General features: G+C 39.8%; 1 protein-coding gene across 3 annotated transcripts; it reads left to right on the top strand.

Annotated features, from left to right (window-relative positions):
• Window positions 1-1,069: 1,069 nt before the first annotated feature.
• Window positions 1,070-27,392, top strand: bmal2 (basic helix-loop-helix ARNT like 2). Of its 3 annotated transcripts, none has more exons than XM_077569441.1 (18): window positions 1,070-1,380; window positions 6,962-7,085; window positions 7,178-7,231; window positions 10,477-10,518; window positions 10,609-10,766; window positions 13,408-13,487; window positions 14,002-14,094; window positions 15,137-15,254; window positions 15,352-15,501; window positions 19,246-19,489; window positions 20,884-20,990; window positions 21,081-21,231; window positions 21,310-21,374; window positions 21,438-21,552; window positions 21,636-21,732; window positions 23,087-23,186; window positions 23,881-24,083; window positions 25,098-27,392. In XM_077569441.1, exons 1-17 carry the CDS (start codon window positions 1,323-1,325, stop codon window positions 24,036-24,038), a joined length of 1,914 nt encoding a protein of 637 aa, XP_077425567.1. In that variant the 5' UTR covers window positions 1,070-1,322; the 3' UTR covers window positions 24,039-24,083; window positions 25,098-27,392. The 3 variants fall into 3 exon arrangements, with proteins under 3 accessions (XP_077425567.1, XP_077425568.1, XP_077425569.1); XM_077569442.1 differs by having other exon boundaries at window positions 6,965-7,085; XM_077569443.1 differs by lacking the exon at window positions 14,002-14,094.
• The last annotated feature ends 603 nt before the right edge of the window (window positions 27,393-27,995 follow it).

Consider the following 27,995-nt stretch of genomic DNA (forward strand, 5'->3'; position numbering starts at 1 on the left):
GTGCATCATAATAAATATCTATGTACGTGATTCGGTAAAACAGTGTTTCCCAACCTTTATTGAGTCAAGGAAGGCATCCATTTTACGTCAGAAACATCTCACAACACACCACTCAACAAAAATGGTAAATTAATTTTCTCACAAACTGACTTGATTGATGCAAAATCTGAGCCTGCATTTATTTGAATACAACCCTGGATTTGTATAACCTGCATGAAGCCATGACTTGTGCAATTATATGAATATGGATACAGATTTACTGTACCTTCTACTATCTAATGGAAAACCATTTGATTGGTCATAATTACATTCATGTTAATTAAAGACAACGAGAGTAATAAAAGCACCAGTTGTTAACCATTCCATTTTGTTAACAGTACTAGTACACTATCTAGTGGTCGGAGTGAGAAGTGTTGCGGGATTAATGCAGCCCTCTACAAGAGTTGACCTCGACGCCACTGCAGTACGTACTCTGACCAACATTAGTTTTTTTTTTTTTTTTTTTTTTTTAAAGGAGTAATTAAATTGTGAACTGATAGTTTATTTAAGAGTTCTGCCATTGGACGTGACTGATAGTTTATTTAAGAGTGCTGCCATTGGACGTGACTTCATTTGTCTCGCAATTATTGAATAATAAAAATGAAAATGTGATTTCCAAAATCAAACAGATCAAGTGACAATTTTGTTCTCGTAAGTATGGTACAAGAAACGCAAGTGAAATTGTATTTGTAGGTGTAAAGCGCTCGACTTGTCTTAAATTCGATGCAGTGAAATAATGTTAATTTATGATTGATAATAATATAACTAATCATACCGCAATCCAGAGCTCATTCCAGCTGACATATTCCAAAACAAGTTTTTTTTTTTAATCGAGTAGCAGTCAGCAGTTGATTGTTAAATCTGTATCTATAATCCTTGTCCAGCTATAATGTCCGCAACGAATAAATTAAAGCTTACGTTGTCAAGTCATAATTAGGACCGCGTGTGCGTTGAACAACAATAAAACAATGAATTTCTGTGAATGGTGGGACTGTACTGCCTGTAAAGTGTCGTGACAGCAGGGAGACACGGCGGCGGTGATGATCCGACAGAACACGGGTAGGAGGAGACAAGTGCCATCTCTTCCGCGCTTTTTCACTACCAAACTGTCCACAATACAGGCGATCCTTCTGTGTTCATTGTACGAAAGCACGACACCTGTAAAACGATGTATCTTTCATTGTCTAAATCCTCGTCTTGGTAAAGACAAACGGCAATCTCCGACGTAATTCGAGCCTCATCTATGCATTGGAGTCCAGGGCCCCAGCGCACCCGCTCCAGCCATGGCGGCCACGCATACTGCCGCTGGCGGCGGTGACAGAGCGGACGGCGAAATGGAAGGTAATTTGTTGAGTGCATTTCTCTAACGTTGATCATGTCTACCCTCAGGCTCAATTTGTCGCGCTGATATTTTTCTGCTGAGTGTGATAAGCGTTGTTGTTTGCGCTTGTTTATTCCGCAACGGGTGAGCGTAACTTTGCGCTATCGCTGAAAGTAGGTCAGTAGATCAGTAGAGCAAAGTCGTCTTTGCGACTCATTATGCAACGCTTAACTATATTTCATATTTCCAGAGTAGTGTGTGTAGTAAATCCGCGTCGGCCTTCCAATTGCCATAATTACATTTGAAACAAAAGGCGAGCGTTTTCCATGAGCAGCCTGAAAGACCAGCAAAAACAAGCCAATGTTAGCTTAGCATTGTAGAAAGGCCTGTTTATCGTGTTTCAAAAGTAACCATTTTAGCTTTTTATCGACACTCTAATAGCCCAGTGAAGTTTGACATTACGATCTCGTTGTCTTTTAAACAGCCCTAATCCTAACCTAACATTTATCAAATGTGCTCCATCGAACTGTTTCGTCGTTTTTATTCAATTACTGGTCCGGACGACCGCCCGGCTTAAAGTAAGCTTTACACTACTGGAAAGCAATATGTAAGAACCCCTGCAAAAAATTACATGACGATTTCAGGTTGCCTGACTTGCAAATGGTATGGTCAATGTATTACACATTACGTTAGAAACGTATTTTCGCTGTCAAGCTGAACGTTGACTAAGCTTGCCCACCTTCAGGAAATATTTGCCATCTCTCGTAAATATGTCTTAAAGGCTCTCACATAATCCTGTGAAAGGCTCAACAGCTTATTTTTATCTCGTACAAAATGCACAAATTTAAGGAATTTAAGTCATATCTTGAATTGCATATAACATATTAAGTACAGTTTCTAAATGTTTTTCCTGCTGAAACTAAGATCAAATGTATAATTTGCCCCCCCGCCCCATCCCCCCTATTTTTCTCTTTTGAAGGCACCAATGCTTCTTGCATGGTGTTTTGAAGGGATGGTAATATTACAGTAGCAGTAGTGTGTGTTCACAACTAAGAAATGCTGAACAGCTCTTTCTTTGTTAAGGTGATTACATTCCGTTGTCAAGATTGACTAAGTTTATGTATTAGCATTATTTCTGTGTCAATGTCAATGTCTTAAAAGGCTATGTAAACATGTGCAAAAACCCAAATAAGACCCCTGGGTTACTCCCTTTCTGCCCTGAATATTTGGTCATATCGTGGATAACTGCGTTCTGTGCATCCTCTATTCACAAGGAATGAACTTTTTGAGTACAGGAACTACTTGTATGCATGGCGGCCATCTTAAGTTGCCACTCGCTAAGCACCCCTAACTTGAAAACACTGATTTCTACGCGACTTTTCCACATTGTTTTCTCTTTCTACGGCAAAAATAATTGGTTATCATAGGCTACCAGCAAGGGAAAGTTTGATGATAGAACTTGAAATTCAGCTTATAGGAAAGACTCAGTCTCTGCTAAATACGTATACTGTAAAATAGCCAGCACCGGTGTTGAACTATCAAATGTAATTCACTTTATTAAACTTATGATCCATCAAGGGGAAAATACATTTCACACATCTTAGTCTTTTTTGTTGCACATCACACGAAGAAGCAGACCACTCATGCAGGCATGCAAGGAGATCTGTCGGCGTAGAGCGGTGTATAAAAGAAGACAATTGTGGGGGACTGGTTTGTGAACAATATTTGAGAGAAATGGTGATATTGTGTATGTGGAAGAAGTTTTAGATCTTTGAGTTAATCTCATAAAAAATGGGAGCAAAAACAAAAGTGTTGCGTTTATATTTTTGTTGAGTGTAGTGTTATAATGGAATTCAAGTGTTAGAAGAACTTGGAAGTAAAGCGCCTTTGTTTCACCAAGTGTACAGGTATGGTTGATGATGTCATTTTTACCACCATTTTGCATTTGTCACACTCTTACCGTTCTGCCGGTAACTTGTCTTCTTCGTCAGACTTCCGTAGGACTGTAGATTGTCTTGACACGTTGTCTTAGTCTGGTCCGTTTTCATTTGGCATTTTGCATGGCGCATTCAGTTGATTCTAAGCCCGTTATTCAGGTTTGCTGGTTTTACTGTGACTATAACTGAGTTGTTACAATTTCATTCACGCTAGCATGATGTCTTCAGTTGCACTCATCTCAAAATGTTTTTGAGCTACTGTGTGAATTGCCTAGTACATGGCGATCCATATCATGATTCATAGGTCACGATTCAATACATATTAACCCCGATAAAAATCTATACATCGGTTATTGTGTTTGCTTTGTTTTTTACTCAAATTTAGAAAATACCAATCAGTAAACTTGTACATGTAGACTGTAAAATATGTATGAAAATGTATTTATTTCTCTGAAACTTTAGGCTGATAACTGAGCCACTGTATTTAACAAACAGGTTGCAGTCTGTTTCATGTTTGAACAGCACTGAAATAAAAATATTAAGGCTTAATGTTCCATTAATATAACATTCTTCTATGTTTCGATTCGGCCGCATATTGAAACGATACGAGAATGATATTGCAATATATAGCAGATTTTTTTTATATATATATATATATATATATTTTTTTTTTTTAACACGTGTGTATGTTGAAATCATTTGTTTAATTGACTGTGGGCAGGTAGTGTAATGTCAATTAGGGCTGCCTGCAACTCATGCTAAATTTTAAAACTGAAAAATCAGGGGGGGGGGATTAATTTCCATCCCTCTATTAAAAAACTGGACATTATTTTAAATTGGCAGTGCAAATTGCAGAACATGCACAAACATAAATTAATTATGATTCTCAGGTACTGCTTTGGTCAGAAAATCATTGATCATTTATTTCCAAAGTAAGCAGTTTTTTGCAAATGTCTTAATTAGAAGGGGGGGGGGATGCAAAAAAAATAAGTAACCTTTCATGGAGGACAACTAATATCTACTGCTGAGAGGCTGAAATACTGATGATATTGAACATTTTAAACAAGGTAACTAAACAATGAATTGATTATAAATAATAATTATTGTTAAGTTGATAATCAATTTGTTATTTAGTCAATTAATCATTGCACCTCAAGTCAAAATGCTGTGAATTTTTGTATAAAGCTACTAACTTGTGTGTGTTAACCATGTTACCCGACAAAGTGGGCTTGTGTAGAGTTGTAGACGGCAGATACATCTTAAATACAGCAGATGTTCATTCAAGGATTTAATGAATGAGCGTGTTTATGAACGCACAAGGTAGTGACCAGGATTATGCACGTAGGGATGCCCAGTCATTTCTGCAACCTGGTTATCTAGCAGATGATCTGTTAATTGCTATTTGGGTCACAGTGTGGAAAAGAGCTAAAAATAGATGTCCGGGATATCTGCTGCATTTGGTTGATCTCGTGCTGTTCTGTTCTCTCACATTTCTGACCGACTTACTTGTGAGTCATGGTAGCACACGCTTGCCAAATACGTGCATTTCGTTCAAACTAGGGGAGGGTAATTCAGTAACACCAAAACACAAGTCCTTATGTGAGGTTTCATGTAATATTCAACTGACATTTTAGCCAGTAAGAAGCATTTGCAGAAAGGGCAAAAAGAAAAGAAAAATGGGATCTAATGAAAACCTCTGAAATCTAAACAGTAGTGTCAAAACAGCTGTGAACATTTTAAACATGACACCAATCAGAAACACACACAATGTTTTGGAACCTTTTGAAAGTAATACTCCCAATATACAATTTGTAATAGCGACCCCTCACTTTGGAAACCTATGCTATAGAAGATTCATGGATGGGTTGATTTTGGAAAAAATAATTCAACCATTAAAACATCAGCCATTAGAGGGGAGCATAGTGTATGCATAATTGTCATGTGTAGCATGTGAGCGCCTCAATCACTGAAGCTAGGCTTTAGGTACCCCGCTAGCGGTGCCTGCATTCACTCATCGACATCTGTGGCTAATAATATTCTCACATGCAAGCTTTTCTTTGAACGCTTGGCAAACTATGATTAGTATTTTCAGCTGGAGGGAATTTGAGAATAGAGTCCATGCATGCACGGAATGTTGAGCAATAGATGTTGCTCAATGCTGAGCTATTGAACGTAAAGTAGCTGTCCAATCCTCACGGGACAACAGCAGGTGATTTAATGTCATTTACAGTAACCTAGAGCCGAGATGACCCCATTGCTCTAGTCTAGAGAACATGAACAGGGTAGACAATGTTTCAGGGGCTGAGATAATGTCAGTTTGAAACTGCAGACGCTCCCCAACTTACGAACGAGTTACGTTCCGAGCGATCGTTCGTAAGGTGAATTTGTTCGTAAGTTGCTTCAGTGCTATATTTTGTATTATAATTTATGTTTAAAGAGAATACATACAGTACTGTACTACGTATGTTAGAGAGAGGGAGCGAGAGACACACACAGTATGTACATGTACGTAATAAGATAAATAAAATGAAGTTTAACTTACTTTTGGAAGATGTACTCGATGCTTAAGGATTTGATGGAGGAGGAGGAGGAAGAGGAGGATTTTATATCATGAGAGGTTCTTCGTCGTCGCTGGAATGGGCTTCAAAAGTTACTTCCTCCTCCGTAACTTCAATGTAGGAAGAAGTTGAGGGTCGCGGAGAAGAAGATGAGGGTTGATGAGTACCTTCCTTGGAGGATTTACTAGAAACTGGCCGAAAGAAGCGATCTAACTACGATTGCACAGTTTTCTTCTTTTTTCATCATAAATGATGCGGTAGCACTGTATGGCATCATTCAATTGATTTGCAACCTTTGTGCAACGTTCAATATTTGGGTCTTGCTGCTCGAAGAGTGCGATGGCTTTATCTATGAGCGACAGGCGTTTCTTCTTCTTCCTCCTCCTCGACACGTTGCTGAGCCTCCAATGCTGGGTGAGCTCTCACAGCGCCAAGCGTCGGTATTAGCGGCGGAAAGAAGCACTACAGTACTCGGAAAAAGGTGCGCAATACAAAATCTAACTTGCAGCATCTTTTTCCGAACATTTTTTGACATGCGCGCATGCGCGCAGACATGTTCGTATGTACCGTTGTTCGTAACTCGAATGTTCGTAAGTAGGGGAGCGTCTGTAGAAATCAATGAAAGTGTATTGACTTGTTTGCCAGTAACACATATGTGATCGTGTAAAACGTAAATTGTCTGTGATGAACACAGAAATAGTAATGTTATATCTTCAATGTTATTGATATCTGCACTTTTATAATCATGATCCATATGTTCCCTAATATGTGGAGTAGATAGATCATGTCCAGTGGGCATTGTGATCCAAAATATTTCTTACAAGCTCTACTGAGGTTGAACACAATAATACATTTCCAGGACTTCAATTGATTTCAGATTCCAATTATCAGAATTGATTGTTTTGTTTTTTTTAGTCATACAAGTCTAAAAATAAGGTACTATAATATTGAGATTAAACAATCAAAAAGATGGCAGAGGTTTGAAAGGTTTTGTATGACTTAACAGTCATTTGATTTCTGGTTTTCTACTACAACTTTTTGGGGGGAGGTTAAACTGCCAACAATTCCATCCACCTGCAGCTTGCTCTATTTATCTTTTTCTCCAGAAGATGTACTGATTGAGGACAACCAAATGAACTGCATGCCCAGCCTGATGACTCCTTCCTCGATGGTTGGCATGTCTTTGAGCATGGAGATGCCCCGGAAACGAAAGGGCAGTGTGGACAACCAGTAAGTATGACTTTTGCTTCTTCTTAACATTGTTTCTTCTCAAGTTGCTGCCAGTGATGCTTATTATTACTTTAATATCTTCATCTTCTTAGGGAAACAAGATTGACCCCCATCAGCAATGCAGATATGGAAGAGGACCAAATCGAGTAGGTTTTGCGCGTGTGAACATATGAGTATGTGTCTATGCAGGCTTGGGGAGTAAACGGAATACATGTACCGCTGTTGCGAATCAGATAAAAAAAATTTTTTTAAACTGTATTCCGTTAGAGTTACAGGAAAAAACATGTAATCAGGTACATTTATTAAAAATGGGGATTACTTCCAGGGATTACAATTTCTACGATGAGAAAGAAAGAGAGACAGAGCTAGAGAGCGCCCGCGCGCATGGGACCATTGCTGCATTTCGGGGAGGTGGGGACGGACGAACTGACTAGTCGTGTCCTCCGCACGCGGGCAGTTTGAAAAAGCTGCACTGACGGGAGGAGGAAATGGCGATCGGTATTCACTGGAACTTACTCGTCCTGCTGAAGGAGCGAAAGTTTGAGCTGAGAGTCCAGCGGCATGCTACGCGCTGTAGCTTCTTGCTAGCTAGCCCGCTAGCCTACAACCATAATGTGAGTTACTCCTTCCAAACAAATCTTCCTCCCTACAATTTACTATTTAAACATCATACACAACATATAGACGGCTAAACTTGTGACTGGGATAAACGTTAATTTTGCACTTGATGTCACGCATCGTCATCCTCATTGGATCTGTCTGTCTGTCTGTCTGTCTGTCTGTGTCTAAACTGTGAGGTGTGGTTGCTTTTAGTGAAAGTTCGAAAAACAGCAAATGGCCTTCAGTCAATCAATCAATCAACCAACCAATCTATAGGCTACATGCTTTTTAATTACACAAGGATTTTGGCTATTTGTAGGCTGCCCGTGATCCCTATCACCCGCAAATAGCAGGGGCACATTGTATTGAATATATATTGTGGTGATATTTATTTTCATTTTGTCTTCATGCGCATACTCGGTATTTGAGTCAAAGTAATCCAAAGTAATCAAGTTACATTACTTTAATATTATGGTACTTGGATTATGTTACTGAATACATTTTTTTAGCAGGTAACTGTAATGGAATACATTTTAAAAGTAACCCTCCCAACCCTGTATGTATGAATGTATTACAGTATACACTAGAGCCTGACCGAGAAGGGATTTTGGTGGCTAAAAAACACCTTGATATATCAGCCAATATTCATAATTTCCCCTTTGATGACCGCCGAGGGGACGCAATAAATCGTGAGTCTCATTGTAGTCATTTGCAGCCATGTTATTCTATGCATGTTTACAATACGCGATACGTCACGATGATCACGTGACTCCAAAAAATGTCCGCTACTGTACTTAATACAAACATTAAAATATCAATAAAAAGTACTATAAAATTCATAATCACTCAACATAAATTGAGGATCTGAGTTGAGAATTAACCATTTTGCAGAATAGCTGGTTAATTTATAATAAATGGTGTGTGTTGCTTTAAATCAGGGGTACCCAAATCCGGTCCTCGAGAGCCCCTAACCAGACTGTTTTCCATGTTTCGCTCCTCCAACACACCTGATTCATGATCAGGGTCATTATGAGGTTTCTCCAAAGCTTGTCGATAAACTGATAATGTGATTCAGATGTGTTGGATTAGGGAGACATGGAAAACAGGCTGGATAGGGGCTCTCGAGGATCAGACTTGGGCATCCCTTCTTTAAATGCTTTAAAAATATATTTTAAAAAGTTGATTAGATAGAACAAAAGTAGAAATAATAAAAAAGTAATAAACAAACATGCTTCATGTTACTACCTATAATACTAGTGATTAAACTAGATTTTAAGTCAAAATGTTATTAGGGGTCCTAGCCTTTTTAGGACATGGGACCTGCCTCAAACCGAACTGGTCCTCTAAATTTAGAATATCATAAAATCATATAAGTTCCAATTATTATTTCATGACAAAAAAAAAAAACATATTTATTGAAGAAAGAAGTTGTGAAATAATGAGTCCCAGTTTATTCTGCAAGGCCACATTGGTCAAATAACTTAAATCTGACGGAAGTTATATTGAATTAAACTTAATTGGAAATTGGCCAATGAAAAACAGACATTGCTTTAGAATTGTGGTTCTACAGAATCATTACAAAAACACACACAAAAATGATGGTACACCTAGAAAAGATGGAAAATAATTTGCCTACAGGGACATGTTAAAGCAACACTAAAGAAATGTCAGTTTACGTTGATTATGGCGACGCCATATGGACAAAATCGATATTGTTATGTCTGAAGGAAGACCACGTTTCCTATGAGGACAAGCGTCGTTTTTTAACTCGCTCACTCCAGCAAGTGAAATCCGGGCCAATGTTGATCCTTGAACATTTGGCAGCTCCGCCTCTTTCTTCACCCGAGTGTCCAAAACATGCGGCCGCGAATGCAATGACACAACTACAAAGTCACTCAGTGCACATATGGACACCCTTATGTTTGAACATGATTATTTTTTTCTTTTTCTCAAATTTTTATTTTGTATGTGTGTGCATGTGTGCGTGCGTGTGAGTCATTAGTTAGTCATTAGTTCACCTAAAACCTATTAAAAATCCCATACCGTTCAACTAAACAAATATTTCAGAATCCAGCTAGAGTCGTGAGGTTGTCAGGAAACCCGAAGAAGGATCAAAGAAAAGAAAGGAAAGTAAAATCCAGCACCGACCAGGCATCACCTACTACCCACCGGGTTACCAACCAGAGTCTTTCACCAACCCCAGAAACATCTAAATTCCAACAAATTAGGGAGACCTCAAGAGACCAAAGGAGAGACTGAGGAAAGGAAGGAAGGAAAGATGAAGCAGAGTGAGATCCACAGACGTCAGCCTCCACCGATTCAACGACCAGAGGAAGAAGAAGATTGTGTTTGAATTTCGATAGATTTGGCATGCAGGAAAACCTCCACCAAAGTGGGGAGCCGTCGACCCTGGCCAGGACAGAGCAAGCACAACCCCCAGGGCCCCCCAAGCCACGGCAGCGCCAAGGGACAACCCCCGGGCCCCGCAGAGGCTACCGGCCGGAGAGCAAACCCAGGAGCGCCCCAACACGGCCCGCGCCCCCAACGCAGCAGGACGGGTCACGGCAGGCCCGCCAGGCACCCCACTATGCACCCAAGCCATTTGGCCCCTCCCACCGGTGGTGAGCCCATAGGAAGGGGACCCATGTTGCCTTTTCAGGCTGTGCCAATGAGTCACTGCCGTTTGGTGGCGATGTGTCTACCGCACTGAACATAGACCACAAATGTGTTTTGTATTACATTACATATCCGCAATATTTCAAATTTCAAACATTTTTTTTCTTGCCCACAGCTCAGATGGAGATGATCAACATGCCAAAATGAAATGTTTCAGGTAGCAAACACCACTTTTTACTCCGTATTTTAAAAAATAAAAAATGTAGAATGTGCTGTGAAAATAAAATATGATTGTTTGTGTTTGCAGAGAGCCACACAGCCAAATTGAAAAGAGAAGGCGGGACAAAATGAACACGCTCATTGACAAGCTGTCAGACATGATTCCAACATGTAACCCAATGTCTCGGAAGTTGGACAAACTGACTGTGCTCAGAATGGCCGTGCAACACCTCAAATCCCTCAGAGGTACCACATTTGACTTGAAACCACATCCGCTGTGTTTTGCTTGACCCTTTCCATTAATGACACATAAATTCGATTCTCTACAAATATACAATAATTATATTTTGGATTAAATTTATTCATAGGATTTACAGAGAAGTCACGTTTAACGTGGTGGATAGGTTCCATTCCTGACCCACTGGTGAAAATCTGATACAGAGAGACCATATAAATACATATTTTGAGTATTTTTTATTTAGTTTTAGCCTTCCTATACGCAGGAAAAATGTCACATTGTAAACATATTTAACCACACACATGAAATAGCAAGCATAAAAAGGATAGAAAATCCTAAAACTAATACCAGAAGTGCTATATGATATGACTGCAGAGAGATGGCAGTAAGTAATGTCTCAAGTATGAATTTCCTGACCAGATCATGCTGAGAGGGAACGGAATACAGCATTCTCAATACAACAGCTGCATGTAACTCAACCTTCACAAAGCATACCCGTGAGTTTTATCTTCTCCTGAAGGGTCAGGAGCTTCCTCTGACACTTGCGCTCTGGACCGGTAGCCTTTGAAAATGCCAGGATGCTTGCAGGCCATCATAGGGCTTAAGACAAAACTAAAAGAAGTGTGTTCACTAGGGGTGGGAATCTTTGAATGTCTCAAAAGTCAATTAGATTCCGATTTTTTTGGGGTGCGCGACTCGATTCAGAATAGATTTTTGATTGGCGATTTTTTGATTCAAAATGATTTGATTGACAATGATTTTTGCTACAATCTATAGATGTTCAAGGAATTGTACTGATCTACTCCAGTCTGACTTGCTAATGCTAATTAGCGCGCTACTCGCGGCACTTTTATCACTCAAAAGAACGGCTCCACGCTGCAAAAAAACTACTTTTATTGGAATAACTTGATTGCGACTTTTCCCTTCTACTCTCTAATGTGGCTACAACTTGACAGTGTATTAGACTGCGTGGAACCACACTGCCCCTCAGTGGCCAAACCGGGTACAACATGAACAGCGCTCCAAATAAAGGCACACACAGACAAAGGCAAGACAGTATAAAATAATTTAAATAAAATCGATTTTGGGACATTTAACTCTTTGACTGCCAGACGTTTTCAAAAACGGGTTGTCGCCAGTGCCAGCCGATTTAAGCATTTTGAGTGATCTTTCAAGGTCCACAGAAAATGTTGTGTTTGGACTATGGAAACCCGACCAAATGAAAGATTGGACTCTCATCTTTCATCAGAAAAAAAAGTTTGTTTCTACCTTATTCCGTTCTTCAGTAATCAACAATAGAAAATGGTTACTTTCACCGAAATTCTCTGTTTTGAAACAAAAAACGGAGAAAAAGAGCTTTTTGTGAAACAATGTTATTTCATGCACTCTAGTGAATTGTACGCTTCTTTTTGTCCATGAATGATGCCACAAACACCTAAATAGTGCTTTACTTCTGTAAAACGCTTTCACCAACAATGAGAAAGTGTTTTTAGTTTGCAAAATCCGTTTATTTCCATTCAACAGTGTAACAATTTGGCAAAATTGTTACACTGTTGAATGGAAATAAATGGAAATAAACAAAATTGGGCTTTTTTTCCGGGGAATAAAAAGCAAGTAGCAGACTGTACACACTTCCTCCGATGAATATGCATTGGACTCGGGGCACTCTCCGTCGTCCGATCGAACGTCCGCCTGTGCGTGCTCGGTTGCGCTCCGCGTTACGACACCGTCATAGCCGCCGCGTCAGCGGTTCCAATTTCGCCGTCAAGCTTCATCATCATCGTCATCAATGTACTCTTTTAGCGTTGGTCGATGCCTTTTGTCTTGTAAGTGTAGAGCTGCTTGCAAACGCTCGCCATTGCCCGTTCCCTCCTCCATCTAGCTCCATCTAACGTCTTCTACTGCCGCGTCAATGCTTTCCAACCACGGAGTCACCATCATCTTCATCGTCGATGATGATCATCGTCATCAACAATGTGCTCTTTTAGCGATGCTTTTGGTCTTTGAAAAAAACGGCTCTGGCGTTAGCTCCTCGCGGCCGGCCGCCATTTTTCCTTTGTTTTCCATTCTGATCTCCTGCTCAACGCTCTAGCTCCGCCTCTACTGACGCCCACCCGATCTTGTCAAAAGAGAGTCATCGCTGCCCTCTAGGGGCCAAAAATAGTCATTAGGCTCACGAGACCTGCTTAAAACTTTCAGGAGAGCTCCGCAAGCCTTCCCAGCACCCGTTTCAAAAAAAAAAAAATAAAAATGGGAGGACGTCTTTTAACGTCTTTGGCGCTCCTCCGTAGGTTTTTGCAGAACGTCATTTAACGTCTTTGGCAGTAAAAGAGTTAAAATTGATTCTGAATCGTACTAAATGAGAATCGCGATTCTTATGAGAATAGATTTTTTTGGGGGGCGGGGGGACACCCCTCACCCCTAGTGTTCACTAAGATCCCAAACAGCGAGTGCTAAAGTGTGTGCTCACGCAATCCTACCAGATTCCATGCAGTGTTGACAAAAGGGGAAAGTGGTGGAATTGGAGCTGGGCTGACAAAGTGTATTACAATTGTTTCATATCAGTCAATTGCCACCGGGCTCTGAAATGAAAACGCAATGAAGGAGTACATTCATTTTGGAGTGATTTTGATTTCTGCCGCATTTCAGGTTCTGCAAGCTCTTTTTCTGACGCCAACTACAAACCCTCATTCCTACCTGATGAGGAGCTCCAGCACCTTATCTTAAAGGTAAAAAATACCTGCCGTCCGACTTGATTTCAACTAACATGTTGAATTCTAATTAGGGGTGTTCCGATCAGGGTTTCACGCTGCTGATTGTGATGATGATCATCCATGAGTGGCCATCGCATTGATTAGCAGCACTCTCAAATTACATCAAAGATCCGCGCGGCAGCATGTTTGGTTTGGTTTGCCGCGCACCCGTGCAATGTTAAGGAAAAAAGAGGCGCCTCGCTGCACACAGGCCGCTCTCTAGCTGGCTGCAAGCTGCAAAGTAATGAGATGCGGGTAATCAATTTTTGTGACTGGCATTGATCGACATATGCCGATCACGTACTTTTACACAGAAATCCACCGATCGATCGGAGCACCACTAATTGTAATTCAGCAGCTTTAATGCTTTTCATATACTGTAAGTCTCTCTGAAATGGTCCTAGTGTTTTGACAATGTTATCACACGTGACAATGTTATCACAGTGGCGCACCACATCCTTCAGATTTTCTCTTTTTTTGTTGTCGGCAGGCTGCAGATGGGTTCCTGTTTGTAGTCGGCTGTGACCGTGGGAAAATTGTTTTTGTCTCTGAGTCCATCACGAAGATATTAAATTATAGTCGGGTAACACTTGGTTTTTGTTGTTTTTTTTGTTCCATTTACGTTTCTTTGTTTGTTTTTTTTACTCTATCTGCAGCATGTGAATCTCTTGACATGCTAAATGTGACACACTTAAAACAAAGAGTACACATCATCAACCAGTAACAACATAATGACCACAACAATGCAAAGATATCCAGTACAAGAGCTTTATTATTATTGTATTTTGTGTTCTGTTTGGAGTTCTACTTCAAAGCAAACTATAAATAAAGACTAGGGGTGTTAGAAAAAATCGGTTCGGCAATATGTCGCGATGTTACAGCGCGCAATTCTCGAATCGATTCAATATGCGGCCGAATCGATTTTTAAACATTATTTTTTTTATGGGATTATTTAACAAAACGTCTTACTTAGGGTTCAGATTTACACATTAAGCATGGAAGAATGTTATATTAATGGAACATTAGGCCTTAATATTTTATTTGAGTGCTGTCCAAACATGAAACAGACAGCAAACTGAATTTTCAGAAAAATAAAAACATTTTCATACAAATACTACAGTGTACATGTACAAGTTTACTGATGAGTATTTTCTAAATTAGAGTTTTAAAGTAATCGCAATATTCAAATTTATAGATTCGTATCGGGATTAATCGAATCGTGACCTATGAATCGAATTAGCCAGGTACTAGGCAATTCACACCCCTAATAACCACAATAATAAACATTACTGAATTAATTATTGATGGTGTCAATCAAAAATGTATATTTTTGTAAAGGGAGAAAAAAATGATGAAACTCTTATATTGGATATCCTATTGTACAAGTTGTCATAATCTAGTGCCTGGTATGTGTATGAAAAGGTATTATCTTAAATGAAAATGAATCATTCTCATGACTTCTGTTTCCATTTCTCGTTAACTTTTAGATTTACATAGTGTGTGCTCTGGGATATGAAATCTGTAATCACTGTTATTCCTGTGTTATGAATTACAACTATGGTATGGATTATGACCTCTTAGGCACCATTGTAGGTCATGTTCAAACTTCTGTCTTCTCCCTGCAGGTGGAACTGATTGGACAGAGCTTCTTTGATTATGTCCACCCTAAAGACATTGGTAAAGTGAAGGAGCAGCTCTCAGCCTCTGAACTGTACCCGCGGGAACGGCTAATAGATGCAAAAAGTAAAGCAATTACTGTATTCCTGTTTTTCAAATTGGGGTGTGTGCGCGCCTGCGCGCGGGTGAGAACATGCCGTACGTGATACTGTCGTACCTACAGCTGGTTTGCAGGTCCAGGCTGACCTCCCAGTGGGCGCAACACGATTGTGTTCAGGCGCACGGCGCTCCTTTTACTGCCGCATGAAGAGCAACAAAAACTTTGTCAAAGATGAGGAGAAGGAATTGCAGGCCAGCACCTCCAAAAAGAAAGGTAATGACATCATTCTGTAAACCTTTTCGAGCACTCCCAGAGGGAAGAGTTTAGCAATAACAACAATAGCATCCTCATTTTTCATTAGCTTTAAGACCTCACTCTGTGAACAATAAATGCCTTACACAATTAAGGCCGGGAGCGCGTGACCACGCTTTTACCGTTAAAGCCGCTCCTCCCTTTAAACCCGGGAGAGCGGATATGTCATTTTGTTTTGTTTTGACCGATTCTTAGTAGGGGTGCACCGATCACAATTTTCTGGCCGATCCCCGATCTTTTAAAAAGTCTGACCTGCCGATCCCGATTTTTTTTTTTTTTTTCATTACAGGCAACATATACCTTCAGTGTTCCAATCTTGTTTTATTGGGAAACATTGAACAATATCGGTGACATCATACAAATGGGTTGTTTTAACTGCACATGAAGTAGTTCTTTCAAATAGAAATGAAAACTCTATTAGTCGTCTCAGCAGAGCAGGACAGTATTGGTAGCCAGTCAAGTATCCCTTTAAGTGTAGCCTCTTTGCCATCAAAATTATCATTACAGTGGTACCTTGGCTCACGAACTTAATTGGTTCCCACAGAGAGGATGTGAGCCGAAAAGTTTGTCTTCCAAACAAGTATTTCCCATAGGAAACCATTGAAATGAGAATAATCCGTTCCCAGGTCCCCATAAAACACAATTTTCTACGAAAAAAGCCTTAAAACTACACAAAATATACCTTATTTTATGTATAATAAATGTGCTATTGTATTGTAATTAAAGAAATACACTGTACAGACGCTCCCCACCTTACGAACGAGTTACGTTCCGGACGATCGTTCGTAAGGTGAATTTGTTCGTAAGTTGCTTCAGTGCTATATTTTGTATTATAATTTATGTTTAAAGCCTATATAAGTATATTGAAGGTTTATATAAGTATGTTTAAGGCTTGTACAAGTAACCTGCATTGGTTTGTACTGAACAAAAACTTTTAATAAAATGGAGAGAATACGTACAGTACTGTACTGTACTACGTATGTTAGAGAGAGAGAGAGACACGCACACACAGTATGTACATGTACGTAATAAGATAAATAAAATGAAGTTTAACTTACTTTTGGAAGATGTACTCGATGCTTAAGGAGATGATGGAGGAAGAGGAGGATTTTATATCATGAGAGATTCTTCGTCGTCGCTGGAATCGGCTTCAAAAGTTATTTCCTGCTTCATGGGGACCGGCGTTTCTTCCTCCTCCTTCTCGACACGTTGCTCAGCCTCCAATGAGCTCTCACAGCGCCAAGCGTCGGTATTAGCGGCGGAAAGAAGCACTACGCGCATTACAAAATCTAACTTACAGCATCTCTTTCCGAACATTTTTCGACATACTGTACGCGCAGAAATGTTCGTATGTACCGTTGTTCACAACTCGAATGTTCGTAAGTAGGGGAGCGTCTGTACTGTATAATAAAGTGTTTTTATTTGCAAAACTTGCAACTTGCCTTTGTGATGGTACAGTAGTTGAGGGCTTGATGGAATGGAGTGGGAGGAGGAGGGAGGGAGGGAGTTACTGTTTGGAAGGAGAGTCCTCCGGTGTGCTTCTTAGGAGACTCTTTATCCTTGTTGCTGACTAAAAACCTCTTAATTGACACCTGTTGCTTTCTGAGTTGTAAGGTCTTACAAAACTGAGGCATCACATTATCATTCATCATGTTGATGATTCTCATAGCCACAGTCTTTTCTGAATGGTACTGTTCGATAAAAGCCTGCACATCACTCCACTTAGTTAACATGGTCTTGATGCTGCAGCCATCTCCTCCTCCTCGTCCTCACATGACAACTCCTGAATGGCTTCCTTCTGCTTGTCCTCTTGAAGGCGAATCAAATCCTCTGTGTTGAGGACCTCATTATGAACTTCCAGGTTGCCTCTTGATATCCGAGTGAAGTTGCCGTGCTTTCTCGGCGATAATACCCGGGACGCTGAGTCACACAAACGCACACCTCGTTCGTGTTTTTCGATGACCTCCTTCTTCTGCTCGACCGTAATTTTCTTTAATGTCTTCTTAGGCTTTAACACTAGCCTGTGGTGGGGTCTTTTTCGGTCCCATGATAGCAAAAGTACACTCCAAAATGGTCCAAAATGTCTACCAAACACAAACCACGTCCGCACTCAAAGAAAGGGGGGGTGACGAACTGGGACGCCGTGAGCGTGCGTCAGCTTCTCGTGATTTCTCGTGTGGCGTGATTTGGTTCGTCCGCCGAAAACTAGTTCGTCAGCTGAGACTATATGCTCGCGAATTTAATGTTCGTGAGGCGAAAAGTTCGTGAGCTGAAGCGTTCGTGAGCCGAGGTACCACTGTATGTGCAAAAAAAATCCAGACACTGTGTTTTCTGATCAGGGTTTTATGCTGCCGATTTCGATACGTTCAGATTGGCCGATACTAATTCCAATACCAATCACATTTTTTCTATTTTAGAGCTGCTCACTAATGATTATTTTAATAATCGATTAATAGGTCAGTTGCTCTTTTTTTTCCAGATTGATACCAGTGTGTGTACTCATCTCTTTAATCATCACAGATACCAATACTAAGTACCGATACAACTAGTATGTTTGATACATTAAAAAAAACATTTTTATTTTTTTTAAGTAAGACCTACGAGAGATCTCTTATAGCATTTTTCCTTCAAATTTCATGAAATCAATGGCAATTTTCTATTCTTCTGATTTCTAGTTTGTGATTGTGAAACGGCCTCAAGAGGGTTACTGGAATTGCTGTCACAAGTACTAATACCTTGAAATAAGGCCAGGTATAAACCAGACCACCAATATTTGGTATTGGCATGATACGATATCTGGTATTGGTACTCGCCCAATCTTATTTTTTTTCCATAATTGATTAATCAAAAAAAAAATTTTAATCCAAATTTCTATCCTTTTTTTTATACAAAAACAGGACGTTATTTCAAATAGACATCACATTTATTGGTTTGGTCTTCAACATGCAGGCTAGTCTGTAGTTGCCTGCAGGCCGCAAAACGCGCGCTGCAGGTGATCCGTTTTGTGATCGGCAATGAAAGGTATTGATCACTGAAACGATGGGTAGCCGATGATCCGAGCACTTTTAATCAAGATGTCCAGGGATGTGATTTTTCCGCTAATTCGCGGAATTCCGCTTTTTTTATCTCCCCCCCCAAAAAAAAATCTATATATATATTATATATATATATATATATATATTTTTTTTTTTAGTAGTTCATTGTGTATGCACATGACTCCGACAGATAACATCTTCTGCTATAACAAAGACATTTGTGGTATGCTCTAATATGAGTTACTTTTCATTTGGTCATGATACAATTATTTGTTCATGAAATTTGAACTCTTCAACATTATTTATGTGTTAACTTAGTAATCACATTAGTTAGATATGATGATATTCTCAGTGATAGTTTTTAAAAGCAAAGGCAGTCCAATGTTTTTGAATGTGACTGATTTTGAGTTGACTAAAACTGCCATTTTATATGGGATAGTTCAATATACATTGAAAATTTATGCTGTTGTTTTGTCTATTTCTTTGTCATGTGAGTGCATTGAAAGTACTTAAAAACACGGAAAACCCATGAGCTCCGGGGGGCTTCGCTGGACCTAGCTGGGTGCCAGCGGCCCCCAGACCCCCGGCTAAATTTTCAGATAATTTCACTTTGGTCAAATCACATCCCTGATGTCCTATTTCAATCTGATCTACATCTGTGTGTGCTTAGAGTCGCAGAAGTACTGTACGGTGCACTGCACAGGCTACATGCGCAGCTGGCACTCCAGTCTGCTGGAAGCAGAAGGCGAGGGTGACGCAGATAAGCAAGATAGCTCCCACTTCAGCTGTCTGGTCGCGGTGGGGCGCATCCACTGCCATTCGTCCAGCCAAGTTAATGGAGATTTTCGGGTCAAAGCCACAGAGTTCATCACCCGCTATACCATGGATGGCAAGTTCACCTTTGTTGATCAAAGGTAAACTGGAATGGAAGCGCTTCAATTCTTTTGAGAGGGAAACATTGTTCAAGTGTGTCTTTTTTGTTTGTTTGTTTTTTTAATTCAAATATATTCACAAATTAGCCACTTTTCAATAAGGGTGTGAATTGCCTAGTACCTTGCGATTCGATCTGTATCACGATTCGATTCGATTAATCTTAAAACGAATCAATAAGTCAATTATTGCGATTTTTTTTTTTTTCAACTAAAATTTAGAAAATACTAATTTAATTTAATTAAACTTGTACATGTACAATGTCAGCTTTGTATGAAAATGTACTTCAGGATTATAACTGTGAGCCACTGTTTTTAACAAACAGGTTGGAATCTGTTTCATGTTTGAACAGTATTGAAATAAAATATTAAGGCTAAATGTTCCATTAATTTAACATGTTTCCATGCTTAAAGTGTGAAACCTAACCCTAAGACATTTTTCCATCAAATGTATCTTTAAAAACCAATTTGGCTACATATGAATCGATACGAGAATTGTGTGTTGTAATATCGTGATATATTGCCGAATCGATTTTTTTTTTTAACACCCCTAGTATTCACTTTGGGTATTTGAGATATACGTCATTGCTTTTAAGGCCTTGGTACACCAATCTGATGTCGGGAATTGGACAGCGTTGGGCCGTCTGATCAGTGTATAAATTACTGTCGTAAAGTCAGATCGAGTTGAAATACGTCAAGGGACGTTTTCAGCAAATTCAACATGTTGAATCGGTGTCGGGACATTTGATCACTGTGATTGGCTGTTAGCTAGCATATTAGTGCACGGTGCATGAAGAGGAAGTGACGAACGCGGATAAATAGTACTGATGGAAAGCCTGGGCCATTTTTTCCCCCCGCTCATTTTGCGCATCGTCACCCTGGTGTACCTCCGCATTTGAACGTACAATGTCTGTCTGGACAGAAAATCGGAAAGATGACTTTGTCTCTTTGGTTCAAGAGGGATCGGCATTGTATGATATTACCGTTAAAGGGTATACCGAAAAAGATATGAAAGCCAAACTATGGCATGACATGGGGGCGCGACTGGATATAACAGGAAGGGTTTTCTTTTATATACGATACTGTGCAAAAAGCCGGAGGGTTTCATTCATGTGGGTGGACATTTTGAGAGAAGAAGTAACCGGTATGCATTGTTTACGTTTTTATATCCCGCCCCTGTAAAGAGGTTTCCGGTTGCCTTTGGGAATAATGACTACCGCCGCCGATGGTATGGAGGGGAATTACTAGTAATAATAGTAGTTGGTGCGGTGTGTATTTACGGGGTAGGCGTCGGTCACATTTGGCCGACGTCGGATTGGTGTATCTAGCTAGGCCTTTACACTGCTATTCCAATTCTAACAATGGATGATACTTCACAGAGCAACAACCATTCTTGGTTACCTTCCCCAAGAATTGCTTGGTACTTCGTGCTATGAGTACTTCCATCAAGACGACTTACCGCATTTAGCTGACCGTCATCGAAAAGGTAAGTTCAATTTCTTCTCGCTACCTCGACGGGAGTAAATGGCAACACGTTTTCATTTCCTCTAATTCTGGCTGTCCTTCCCTCTTCCAGTGCTGCGAAGTAAAGAGAAAATAGAAACAAACTGCTACAAGTTTAAAACAAAATATGGCTCATTTGTCACACTGCAAAGTCAGTGGTTTAGTTTTGTAAACCCATGGACCAAAGAAGTGGAATACATCGTGTCAACAAATACAGTCATCTCGTAAGTAGATGCGTCGCACGTTAATGTTAATTGCACAAATGTAGCCGCCTCACCAAAGATCCTCTTTGCTCTCACTAGAAACGATCACAGTCGAAGAAGTCGGTCAGGGAACATGACGGAACAGTCTTCTAAGGCTTCAGGAGGTCAGTTCAAATGAGCTTTTGTACTGTGTGGTACATGTTTTGTTATCGCTTATTTTATTTTAGGGGATGGAAAGAAATCTCTTCCAATTATACCAGGCATCTCTAGCGCACCTGGTACGATGATATATGCTGGAACCATCGGGACTCAGATTGCCAATGAGCTGCTTGACTTAAACAGGTGAGGAATCATCACAGTATGTACTTGACGTCTATATTTTTCTTTTCACGCATGTTAATGCCTGCCTATATCGCCCGCTTTAGGATGAACTCGTCACCCTCCAGTGGTAATGTCAGCCCGTTCAGTCTGCCTCTGGACAAATCTCCACTCGCAACTACACACAGCCAAGTCAACAACAATGTGAGTCCATTTTATACTCTTCATCCGTGTTGTCTTGGTCTCAGCCGGCTCATCAAAACACATCGTCTCATTGCCGTGGAGATGACCTCGGTGAGTCCTGACAGTGGCCTAAATCACAAAAAGGACAAGAGGGGTAAGGAAGAGGAAGGAAGCTCGAGCATTCGGATTGTATAAACGTTGGGGGGGACAACGACCTCCGTCAAGGCCTTAAAGCTGCAATATGGAACTTTTTCCCCCAAAATAACTTTACAAAAAGCTTTTTATATGAGCATTTATGACTGAAATGCCTTCTAATTAGTAGATTAACACCGTAGCTGTTCACAATGGGTACTCCTGCAAGCCTCTGGCCAATACTTTTCAGACTGGATTCGGGTTAGAATTTCCCACGCCCTGTCTGCAGATGTGACATAATGTGCGTGGCGTGTATGTGAAGAACAGTGTGTGCAGTTTAATTTTTAGACAGCAGGTGGCAGTAGCCATTCGAAATGGAATATTCTACATCAGTAGCTTTATAAAAAAAATAATAATAATTTAAAAAAAAACAGATGCTTTAGGTCAGGCTGACTTGAATTTCAGTCATCTTTAGGTCGCTGCCTGGACCGCTCAGGTCATCAATTACTAGACGTTATTGACATTTCTTTGAGGTCAACTTTGAGGTCAACTGTGCCATGTTGTTATCCATTTCGCGAAATAATTCCGGGAATCGCATCCAGTTTTTGACTGAGCTCAGTTGTCGCTTGAGTTTTAGTAACACGATTCAGGCCCTCTGTCATAATAACTGCTTTGCCCGAACTTTGCGATAAATGGCAGAACTGCCAACCCCAAACAGAAAAATACCTGTAATTGGGAATTCCAATTATGTACTGTATATGTCTTTGACACTTTTGACACAAAGGATGGACAAGCATACAATCCTCCACTTGTTTCAGGAATCCGTCATATACCCGGCTGCAAACGTTCCGACCAAATAAGAAGGCTCACCCTTTCCTGATCCTCTCATTGAAAACCAGTTAATTAATTCCACAATTCAGATGTTTTTTTTAATTTATTTATTTATTTTTAGATTTGCAGATTCAGTCAAAACAACTGGCATTTTAAAACGAAAATAATCTCAAGATCAATAAACTCATGATCAATTGAAGCTTGTTATGGTTACGCAGAAGTGTGTTGATTGAGGATCCTTGAGTCAGTCGTAGTCCAGTCCTCCGAGGTAACACGTTTGGTTGTCCTTCCCGACACCGCCATTACGACATGACAAAACAATTTACAACTCCTGGCCCATAATGGATGGGTAGGAGGATATTGTGGGCCATATGCAAACTACAGTTTGACTTTCATGTCTTTTGCTGTCTAGGTGCCAAATGGGGATGCGACAGAGATGGAGATGTCAGAAAAGTCCAACTCAGAAGATCACTCCCAGGCAGCTTTATTTCCTGGAGGGGAGACACTCATGGGTACATTCTTTAATCCTGTTTTGGGGGTCATTTAAACAACTTTTTTTTTTTTTACTCAATTAATATTCATTCATTTACACGTTTTTTGCCTGAAGATACGACCTTCTAACAAAAATGTATATATATTTGCCGTGTTGCCTTTTTATACAATTTTTTTTATTAGATAGAATCGCCTTATAAATATTAAAGTGTTTGTTGTGTCTTTTGTCTACTAAAGTAAAATGTATGATTCACAGTAGTTTCTTCTTTAGTGTGACAAACAAATTCTGTCTGTTAGCGAGAGCCACTACATCGTGATAATTTACATTGATGTTTCTGCATTTGGCAATTTATTATTATATTATATTATTAGTATGGGATTTTTTTTTAATGGGCTTTAGGTGAACTGATGAATACACACACGCACGCACATGCACATGCTCACCCACATACAAAATATATATATATATGTATGTGTGTGTGTATGTATATATGTATATTTTTTTTTTTTAAAAAAAGAGAAAGAATTTTTTTTTTTTTTTTTTTTTTAAGGAAAGCAATGATGATGTCAAATCGAATGAACAATACTGTAATAATAAAAAGTGTGACAAACCTAAGTCTGACGTGTATTTACAGCATTGTTGTCATGTAAACATACCCTTAGAAATGGTCAACGCACCTCAATAACCTTGTTGTTTCGGTGAACCCGCTACAGGGGCCAACTCGCAGCTCGACCTGGACAGTGTGGTTGAACCGGGCCTTGGCGGTCTTAGCAACGACGAAGCAGCTATGGCAGTGATCATGAGACTCCTGGAGACCGACTCCAACTTGGGCGAAGGAGAGGACTTTGAAGAGATGCACTGGTCCTTATAGAATCCACAGTTGAAAGGCGAGACGATGGCAGGAGTGATCTGTCAGGTTTGATATTTTATTTATTCATCAATCTTATAAGCAGGGTTGTGAGGGTTACTTTTAAAATGTAATCCATTACAGTTACAAGTTACCTGCTAAAAAATGTAGTTGGTAACGTAATCCAAGTACCATCATATTAAACTAATGTAACTGGATTACTTTTGGATTACTCCAATATTGAGTATGCTCATGAAGACAAAATACAAATAAATATCACCACAATATATATTCTTTACAATGTGCCCCTGCTATTTGCGGGTGATAGGGACATTCTACAAATAGCAAAAATCCTAGTGTAATTAAAAAGCATGTAGGCTATTGATTGATTGATTGAAGGCCATTTGCTGTTTTCGAACTGTCACTGAAAGCAAACACACCTCATAGATAGATAGAGTCATCCAATGAGGATGACGATGCGTGACATCAACTGCAAAATGAACTTTTATCCCAGTCACAAGTTTAGCCGTGTATATGTAGTGTATGATGTTTAAATAGTGAATTGGCGTAAGGTGTAACTCACATTATGGTTGTAGGCTAGCGGGCTAGCTAGCAAGAAGCTACAGCGCGTAGCATACCGCTGGACTCTTAGCTCAAACTTTCGCTCTGAGTAAGTTCCAGTGAATACCGGTCGCCATTTCCTCCTCCCGTCCGTGAAGCTTTTTCAAACTGCCCGCGTGTGGAGGACACGACTAGTCAGTTTGTTCGTTTGTTCGTTCCCATCTCCCCGACATGTAGCAACGGTCCCACTCGCGCGGGCGTGCACGCGCTCTCTCTCACTCTGTCTCTCTCTTTCTCGCTCTCTCTCCCGCACTCTCTTTCGCACTCTATCGTAGAAATTGTAATCCCTCGAAGTAATCCCCATTTTTAATAAATGTACCTGTAATCTGATTACACGTTTTTTTCCCCCTGTAACTGTAATGGAATGCTTTTTTTTGCAATCTGCTTACGTAACGGCGGTACATGTATTCCGTTAACTCCCCAAGCCTGCTTATAAACTGTGTGAACGACTCTTCTTAACAGGTACCTCTGTCGCCATTGATGAGGAACTACGGCTTTTCTCTGGAGGATGTTCATGTACCTCCAAAGCCTTACTGCAATCTGCCTGCCATGGAAAATGATGATTTGACTGTGAGGCCTCACACAGTTGGCAAATCCATTATTTCTAAAGGACATTGTTGAAACAAACAGTGCTTTGGGAGTCCTGCTTATGTTTTCCACCTACACTTGAAGACAGGATGGGAGTCATGCAAAAAAAAAAAAAACTGCACCGAACTGACGTTTTGTTGTTCTTTTTGTTACATTGAACTTTGATTTAAAAAAAGAAAAGAAAAATGGAGCGATGCTTCTCCTATATTTGTTAACCTCACCCCTTCCCACTTTTCCCTCAGAGCAGAAATTTTTGTCACAGTCCTTGTGGGTTTATAAACATTGCAGTACCCACACATGCAACTCACACTTGCACTTCAATAGACATTATGAGACAACGGCTCAGCGGATCACCACACATCTGTCTTATGAAAGCTATAATATAGTTTATTTTTTGTGTGATATTAGAAGAGGTGAATACTCAGGACTGATGGGGGGCTACAATAGCCAGCCACTATTAAGGTATAGTCAGACATTTCTCAGCAGCTGTAGCAGCAGTATTTGATATATAACATTATTCCCCTACATACTTAAACTTGAAATATGTAACTGTTCTGTTCATATGTGCAACTGTGTCCATACTTGTGGTCTGCTTTATAATAAGCAGTTTTAATTCATATTATATCAGTGGCAGTTACCCGTTCAGAGATTAAGAGATACTATTATGCAGTCATCAAGCATTCCATTTATGGTTCAAGTATGGCCCGTTTTTTCCATGTCATTGTCACCCTTGTTTTATGATGGCGGTAAATTTCTCTTGCTGTACTGTGATCAGACATTTGAATGAGTTCTTCAGTTAGTTACCTCATGTTGTTGAGTGCACGGTTGACATTGCACAAAACACACTACACGGGAATGGCTGGCTTGTGTGGGATTTTGTGGGACTTCGGTCTCACTGCAGAGCTGTTGAACCAGCGCTGGAACAAAATGGGGTCTTCACCAAACTTTCATCATTAATTATTTCGATGAAGGTGAAACTCACAGGTCCACTCCAGCTCTCGGATAGATTGGTAGACTATGTCTCAAGACTTGTATTTTGGTTGAATTTCACTTTGAAAAATTGCACCATTCATCGTCATGAAATTAATTCATTGCATTGTAAGACCATCTGTTACAGATACAGTTGCAGATGAAGGCCTTTTGTGTTTCAGTGCATTGTGAAGGAGGAGAAATGTTCAAATAACACCCATACTGTTTGTGCACCATTCAGTCACTGAAACCAATGCGGCCAAAGATGTGAGTACCAGCCAAGCTATGTAATGTAATTCCATGTATCCATGCTGCCATTGTTCCTACCGGTATCCTTTTGGGGCTGTTAAAGGTTTTATAATAACAGCTATTTATGATCCGTGACGAAATGTGTCTCTTGTCACATGCTTGAAATATACGAAGGGGTCCACAGATAAGAGGATCGGAATTCCTGGACACTCCTGCTTTTGTCCAAAGTGCCTTTGGACATTTCCACTTTGTCATGCAATAAACCGGTCTGTGTTTTATTTTCATGTGTGACACTTCAGATGACTGAAAGTAGGGCTACTTGTATGATGTTCAAATATATTTCTGGATTCAACTTGACAAAGCGTGGCATGCTATGCCACACATGTTTTAAGTAAAGCTGTGATCACTGCGTCTATATTAACTATCTGACCAAATTTGGAGAGCAGCACCGTTTTTTTTTTTCCTCACATACACAAGCTAGTCAATTACATTATACACCTTACTGTATGTCCATTCTTGTAATTCAGTCATTGCACTGTTGTAGCGCTACAGTTTCCCATTGTTGTCTGCCTCAACATCAGCTTCTTTTGTGAGTGATCAACCTTGCAGGAAGGGTTTATGTTTGACCTCTTATTCTGTTGAAGTGACACCATATATTTTGTCTTATCATGTTTTGATTTTATATCTGTTCTCTTTCTAGTCGCATGGCTCTTATATGTTGTCAAGAATGACTGGTGCATGTGAGCATTTATACAACTGACTGCTGCTGCACAGGACCTTGAATTTGTCATTCGTTGGACATGGTACTGTTTTCAGTTTCGTTCTGCCACGTTTGACTCGAGAGGAAGCCCTTACTGTATTTGTCTATGGCATATTGCTGCTACAATTAACAAGTGTGGCATCTCTTAACAGGCCGTCTTGTTAATAAATGTTAGTTTAATAAACTCACAACATGACCCCATGTGCATTTATTTATTTTTTAAATGAGAAACTAATATTGATGCGGATGCCGGCCCAAGTCACATATGTAATTACAACTAGAAGTGTTTAAAATAATTTTAAGCTTTGAACTAGAGGTGCAATAATTAACTTTTTTACTGCCAAACGTTGTCCAAAAAGAAAACCCCTAAAAGTGCCTGCCAGTTTCAAGCATTTTCACTCATCTTTCAAGGCAGACAGAATATTGTGTGCTATGACTACGTAAATATGGTGGATAGCATATGAATGATTGGATTCCATTCTCTTACTAGAAAAAAAACAAAATATGAGTATACCTTATTCCGTTCTTTAGTAATTACCATTTGAAAATAAGTAATTTGAGTAACACTCAGCTCTAATTGAAAAAAAAAAAAATAGAAGAAAAAAAACCTTTTTGGGAAGATACGTTTTCTGCACAACAGTGAGACGCTGATATTTTTTGTTTAGTGACACTGTGAATTAACCTCCTAAGACCCAAGCTGTTTTTTTTTACATGCCAAGTGCTGCCCGGGCTGTTTTTTTACATGCGAAGTGCTGTCCACGTATGTGGCCACTAAGCCTTAGGAGGTTAAATAT

The sequence above is a fragment of the Vanacampus margaritifer genome, chromosome 6 (assembly GCF_051991255.1).
Source record: "Vanacampus margaritifer isolate UIUO_Vmar chromosome 6, RoL_Vmar_1.0, whole genome shotgun sequence".
NCBI classification, from domain to species: Eukaryota; Metazoa; Chordata; class Actinopteri; order Syngnathiformes; family Syngnathidae; genus Vanacampus; species Vanacampus margaritifer.

Coding starts and splice junctions, on each gene's coding strand:
- bmal2 (XM_077569441.1), top strand. CDS start 1,323: ATGGCGGCCACGCATACTGCCGCTGGCGGCGGTGACAGAGCGGACGGC. Junction 21,553..21,635: donor GAGCTGCTTGACTTAAACAG/GTGAGGAATCAT, acceptor CGCCCGCTTTAG/GATGAACTCGTCACCCTCCA. Junction 23,187..23,880: donor TGGAGGGGAGACACTCATGG/GTACATTCTTTA, acceptor AACCCGCTACAG/GGGCCAACTCGCAGCTCGAC.